The sequence below is a fragment of the Trichogramma pretiosum genome, unplaced genomic scaffold, assembly GCF_000599845.2.
Source record: "Trichogramma pretiosum strain Unisexual culture from Peru unplaced genomic scaffold, Tpre_2.0 scaffold104, whole genome shotgun sequence".
In the NCBI taxonomy this organism is placed as follows: domain Eukaryota; kingdom Metazoa; phylum Arthropoda; class Insecta; order Hymenoptera; family Trichogrammatidae; genus Trichogramma; species Trichogramma pretiosum.
The window spans coordinates 423,352-430,346 of record NW_019641644.1 but is presented as its reverse complement, the minus strand read 5'-3'; the positions used below and the strand labels follow the sequence as shown (position 1 = coordinate 430,346).

Below are 6,995 nucleotides of genomic sequence, written 5' to 3'. Positions count from 1 at the left end.
ATCGTATACACACGTACACGCAGACAAGCTCGCATAGTTGCAGGTAGACCAGCTCGGAGCGTTATTATACGCGTGTGCCAGTGGCAGCGAGCTCTCGAGCCAAGCCGAGGCACAGAGAAGTCGTCGTCGTCGTCGACGTCGGGTTACACAGTAGAAGGGGAAAGTGGCGTAGAAGCTCTCTCTCTCCGCAGGAACGAAGCGGGAGAGAACGAGTGGGAGTTGTGCGCGTCCCAGAGCGCAGAAAGAGAGAAGCCCGAGCCGCAGATTATGATCCGCCGCTGCTGGCGTCGCTGCCGCCACCGCCGCGTACGAGAAGGAGGAGGAGGAAGAGGAGGAGGAAGAGAGGAGGATGCGAGAAGAGGGGAAGAGAATATTCGCGCGCGCCCGTCAAGGGGAAGAGCGAGCAGTGCCACGACGAGCACACGTTATATGACGCGAGAAAGAGAGGAGAAGACGACGGCGACGACTACGACGACGACCAAGAACTTTTCGCCGAGTTTCGCTTACTCTTCTCCCGCGTACTACCACTAGGAGGACACACGCGCGCGCAAGGCACCGACGACGTTAGAAAGAAAGAGAGCGAGAGAGAGAGACTCGCAGGACTACGGCGCTCGTGTGGTGGTTTGTGTGCACGTAGTGTACGTCTATTCTAGCAGTGAGCCAGGAGGATCATTGTTGGCTTCTGCTCAACACGTATACACACGCGAGGCGCGCGAGCGGTGCTTAAAATTACTGCGGCTGCTGCAGTGCGCGTGAATCTCTATATGCAAGTTCATCTGTCTGTCTCTTTCCGCCGAGTCAAGCTCGGAGCTTTGCTCCTCTCTCGCTTCTTTTCTTGTTGGTTGATTGTTGTTCGACGCGTGCCAGTGATACGTACCCAGCTTTGTGAGCTTTTTTTGCAATTCGAACTTGTGCAGCCAATATAGAGGGCGATTCGATACACTTGGTTTTATACATTGATTTGTGGTGCGCGGATGGATCGTAAGACAAATTTTGAGTTCATGCTCGGCTGTGATAATTTGTTTTTGCTGCCACTGCCGCTGCTATTGCTGCTCCTGCTGTTGTCCTCGTCGACTGAAGCTTCATTCAGCCAGCTATGAGATCTAAATCGATCGCTAGGAGACTTGCACAGGGTGAGTCAATCCAGCTATGCATATCGATTTTTGTTTTCAATACGAAAGCGGCAAAAACAATTACTACTACTGTAGTTGAATGTAACTGTAATTTACAGGCGCGTTTGCTTATATTTGTTTTGGGTATATCATACACGAGTATACGAATGCGAAATTTTCATAAAGTTCAGCCCCTCGTTGCTTTACGGGCGAAATCGAGCGATAATCTGAACACGAAGTTAGTCCCGCGCGATGATTCATAAGCGCGCGCTTGCGAGCGGTCTCGATGCTCGGTGCGATCTGCGTTACATGGGCTTGACAAAGACTCGTATATTACATTTGATTTATAATACCGCATTTATGATCTTATAAAATTTCCGTTCCTCGACGCGCTCGATCGTCGTAACTGACGTATCGAATTTCTGTAATTAAAAAATTAACGACTGTATCAATTTTCACACGTAGCTCTCCCCAAAATTTCGATATCCCACTCTCGACTCTCGCAGAGTCGACGAGTAGTTCGAGGCGAAAAAATGTCTCTCCTTCTGCCCGGGTGACTGACATCATTCTGCATTTTGCGGTTGCACTCACACGACTCTCGTGCACACACTCAAATAAACGAACATCGCTTTAATGCCACAAAGCGATTTGCCAGTAGGCGGAGCATCATATCGTATCGTCGCGCGCGCATCGGCTCTTCGTTTTGTTCTCCGAGGCTCGAGGTGAGCCTGTATAGCGTATAGCTACCTTGTACAGTATATACTAAAGCCTCTGTGTGCTTGTGCAACCGCCTGCGAGAGCTGGGACGATTGTTTTAATGGTCAGTGTATTATAAAAGGTACATCTGCTTGTCGCTCGGTCGACGAGAGCGTTAGTTAGTGTGGCTTTCCGCATCGGAGTCACGCCCCTCGCTGCGTTCGGTCTACATAACATACATGAACGGCCGCTCTCTTTCTCTTTCTGTCTCTTTCACTCATTCGCTCTCTCTCTCTCTCTCTCTCTCTCGTTCTCTCTCTTGCTTTCGATCGACTCGGTAGACAATAGCCAAATCCAACCGAGAGCAAATAGCCCGACGGTGCATTGTAAAAATTCGCGTCGCAATTCAATTTGCTGGATATACAGGCAAACACACACGCATGTACACTCGTACACACACTCGGGTTCGGCACTCGACGACGAGAAAAAGAGAGAAATTTCACCAACGCTTGGCCCGTGAGAATTCACAGGGAGAAGAGCTTGCGACGAGGCGTCTAAAAAAAAAGAATGAAAAAAAACGAAAAAACGAACAGAATCTAAAGAGCTGCCGAAAAAAGGGTAATAAAATTTTTTTTCTGCCTCTTTTTCTGACAAAAACGTTCTGCGGGAAACAAAGCGCGCGACAGCGACAAAACATCTTGATAAAAGCTCGCCTGGGTCCTGTGCAACACACACAAGTTAAAGTTCGATAAAGCGCGCGTGCTGCACAAAAGCTCGCGATGTATTAATTAATCGGGCTTTTATTCGGGCACCATCCATCATCGTTTGCAGAATTTTCGGCAGGAAAATTATGCATTTTGCATATTATATTATATGTGTTCACCCTCTTTCTCCCTCGTCGTGCATAAAGTCAGTTTCGTAAGACAAAATCCGTTAAGACTTGACTTGTAAATACAACCACGAGCGAGAGAGAGAGTCTCGAGTCGCGAGAAAACAATAGCTCGTACGTGTATATATTTGAGCCCTCCAAACTTTAAGCGCTCGCTATATACATAAAGCCACGCTAAGGAAAGAAGGAGAGAGAAAGAGAGAGAGAGGTTGGTGTATGAGTATGCCGTATAGGTGAGCAAGAGAGAGAGAAAAAAAGAAAAGAAAGAGAGACGAGATGAAGAGGAAAGAAGAGGACAATTAGGGGTACTTAGCCTCGTGACTGCCTCATTCTTTCACGTATATTATGGGCTTACGAAAAAATTAGTGAATGGCAATATATGCACGTGCGTACGTGTATGCGTGAAAGCGTTTGGCGCATGTATACATGCACACAGCATTATATACAAACGCTGCACCGAATGCTATATGTATCCTGCCGCTCTTAACTTTTCCAAACGCGCGCGATTTATCGACAAAAGATTGCCTCGCGGTGCAAAATAAAAAGCTCATTGTTTGTTTTATCAACATTTAGCGCTGGAAGAAAAAAACCTACGTGACTAATAATTTTCATCACGTTCAATTGTCTCGAAGCACGAGCACTGTTTGGTCGAGCTCGGATGCCTTGCGCTAGCTGAATAACTAAATATAACTGGACGAGAGTGCAGTTATTTCGATACCCTCGACGTAAACACATCCGACGGTCAATCCTCGCGGACGAGATAGATCTGTGTGACACATATTACCCGCGCGTAAAAAGGACACGTCTCGGAGTATAAAGTTTATTCGTGCAGCTCTCTTGAATGAAAGGCTCGCTTTAACGTTTAATGCTCGCGCGCACATTATACATTATAAAAGCGTAGGAGATCCGATATTCCCGAAATGACAATCTGAATGGCTCGGAGAGGGCCCCCGTATTATACTTCCGCAGAGCAGCAGTAATAACGTTCGCACGCCGCCGCGGATTGTACACTTCTCTGTTTTTCTCTCTCTCTTTTTACGCTTGATGAAATGAAACAATCCGCTGTGGCGAACGAGGCTACCTTGAAAGATGCATCATCCCATTGAGTACATCGTGTAAAGGAGCAACAGGCCCGGAAGTCGCCTCGTACATACGTACCTACGTACAAACACACGTAAACATACATACGTTCGTATACACACAGACAAAGAATTCGAGCTTCTGTTTCATCTGCGGCCCTTTTTTGCTGCTGCTGCTGCTCGCGAGCTGGTCTCGCTTTTGTCTTGACATCCTGGACAGAGGATGCTGAGATACACACTCGCACTCGTTTATTACGAGCGTCTCTCTCTGATGGAGCAATTTATGTATTATTATGATCTGCTGTTGCAGGCTGATGTGTTTCAAAGATTTTACCTCTCCTACACGAACGCGAGAGATCGAATGATCATCCCTCCGAGCAAGCGTAGCATCCGATACTGTAAAAATATATTTTCAAGTTCGAAAAGTTAACGAAGTATGGAGCAGATCGCGCAATAGACAGAAACATGTTCCACTCGAGTGAACGCGTTAAAAAATAATGAAAAATCTCGAGCAATTTTAATTTCATTTTTACGACGATTGGCGCTGCGTGACAGCTCACGAGTGCAAGTACACATTAAAACAGTTCGATGCAACGAGCTGCGACACGCTCGTACCTAGAGTACACACGAGTAGACTCGCATTTCTCAAAATATTCTCTTTTGCTGAGCACACGATCGAGTGCATATTTGGATTTTATTTTCGGTTTGAATACGTGCGCCTCGCGATTCAGCATTGAATTATTATACATGCATCGCATTGTCAAGTGCATTAAATGGACGAACCGTATTTGAGCGCGTGTGCAAAAGAAGAGAGGGTGGAGGGAGAGTGGAAAAAAAATAATCTGCATTGCGGTCGTGCAAACCGAGCACCAGCAAGCCGGTGACAATATTGGAACGCGTCGATGCGAAAGAGCTGCAGGCGGCAGCCCCGTCACAGGCGCTTCGACAAAAATTGCATTGACGCGCGGTGGCTATATGCTACCACGCGATTGTCGGTGCTTTTCTTTTTATATGCATCTATATATTACGGCACACGTACAACCATGCACAACTTTTACATGAAAATGCGTCCAAAACAGTCTTGTAAAAGCGATTTTTTTCTCTTTCTTTCTTCTTTTTCCTTTTTTTTTCTCTCCAATTTTTTTTATTTTGCAACCGGATGTCGATGCAATTATAATCGTGCTTAATACACGCGCTGCAGCTATTATACAGTTTGTCATTTGTTTGCCGTTCCCCTCCACCACCTCTCTCCGCTCCGCGCGCGAGCTCACATTTAGGAATGCAATCAATCTCTGCTCCGCGAGCGCATAAAAACGACCAGCGTCGTTTTTTTTCTATATATTCATAAGCTATGAGCGCGCGAGCAGGCTTGCAGAGGCCAATCAGACGAACTCGATTTTTCGCACTCGGTGAGGTAATTTTTTCTGCACCTCCCGTCGTAATAATAATGATAATTATTATGATTATTATCGGCCGAGCTTACGAAGGCAGTCGAAGCTTGCGGCGTTGTGTGCGCTTGAAGCGGAGCGGGCGGGCGGGCGGTCGACTCATATAATTTCTCTCTCCGCCGCGCGCGGTACGCGCCGTGGGCTTGAATGTGCATTATATCCTCTAATTAGGCTGATATATAAATTTTCCCTGATTGATTTCTTCTGAAGAGCTTAAAATCATGCCGGTTAATTAGTTTCCAGCATCGACGTTGGTTACACTCACTCGCGTACATGCATAAATCCAAAAAAAGACTTGAACGTATCGAGAGTTGGGAGGTAGAGAGAGAGAGAGAGAGAGCGAGGAAGGAAAAACAAATTATTTTCATCCCGTGTGCAATGATTAAAAAATTTCTTTCGTGTCCGTTGCCATTTTGTGCTCACGTCGTAAGTGCGAGTCGGAGTTTATCGAGCAAGACATTGAAATATATACACAAGCGCGCACGTAACTCTACGTGCAGCAGCAGTGGCGGTTCGATCGTTAAATAGGAAAAATTTAGCGACCAAGCTAAGGCAGCTTGCAGCAGCGTCAAGCACGTACACTCACACATACACATGGCACTCATAATCGCATTTTGATTATCACTCGCTGCACTGCTGCATTTTTTTTCTCCTTCCGAGTCGAGGACTCGATCGGCGGACAAACACGCGAGATTATAATGAGCAGAGCATGTGTGTATGTGTGTACAGCAACAGTTGATAAGCCTCGTTTCATTGTTACCCTGTATACTCGTGTGTATATGTGTAAACGTAGGTATTCGTGTGTTTGCCATTTTAACCCGGCTCGCACGTATACACACCGAGGCTCTCTCGCTCTCTCGCAATTGTACAATTAATCATTCAATTAGACCTTCGTTTTGTTCGCTCTCTCTCTCGCGGAGTCAGATGGAAAATGAGGCCTTTGAAGTGTTTATTAAACATTGTTGACTCTAACGAGAGTTGATAATTGTACAGGGACGCGGTATATATGTGTTATACGGGACTCTTGCTGAGGCGCACGACGCGCGAAAAGTATTACAAACTCTCGGGCTTCTCGAGCTGCTACTGCTGCTCACGCACGCCCGGACGGCAAGTAGAGTCCCCGATGCTGTGTTACGTGCTTATCGTGCCGGCTCAAAATTGAATTGCGAATTCCCAGGACAGAATTTGTGACAAGTTCCGTTGATGGTAATATACCAAGAGTGATAGGATACTTGAGAAAAAGATAAAATAAAAAACGGAAAAAAGTTGAATTTGGTCATTGGATTACGAGAAAGCAACTCTTCGTGTCGTATGGCTCGACGAAGCTCGTCTCCTTTATATGCTCAAAGTTCATAAAATGCTCTTGACTCGCCCACGACGACGACGACGACGCGCTTCGTCGAGATACGTTTTGTTTTCGCAGAAATGACGAATAAAAAAGTAAAATAAGAAACGAGCGCTCGGCTATATATCGCCGCGCTTGCTCTCGCTGCCGTTGTATAGTCTGTCCCTCTTTCTCGCTCGGGCACGATGACTTATTCGCGTAAAGAAGGGAGAGAAGCTCGCGCGCGACAACTGCGAGAGCAGCTCAAGACGAGAAAACATATTATTGTTATAGGCGTGCGTTTTACGATCTTCATTTTCCACAAATCTTTTCTTCATTGTCTCTGCGCCGGGTATAGTCCTTGGTATATTTACGCGTACGTGTACGTACGTAGCGTCCAACATCCGGTATATATCACAGTTATAATACGGCTATTACGGAAAAACA

At 46.3% G+C, this 6,995-nt stretch overlaps 1 protein-coding gene across 1 annotated transcript in view; it reads left to right on the top strand.

Annotated features, from left to right (window-relative positions):
- The first annotated feature begins 594 nt into the window (after nucleotides 1–594).
- Nucleotides 595–6,995, top strand: part of LOC106658245 (transcription factor hamlet-like) — a 62,698-nt gene continuing 56,297 nt past the window's right edge. Inside the window, exon 1 of the mRNA XM_023459758.1 lies at nucleotides 595–1,133. Coding sequence (XP_023315526.1) covers nucleotides 1,097–1,133 — 37 coding nt within the window. The 5' untranslated portion in view covers nucleotides 595–1,096. The remainder of the gene's footprint in view (nucleotides 1,134–6,995) is intronic.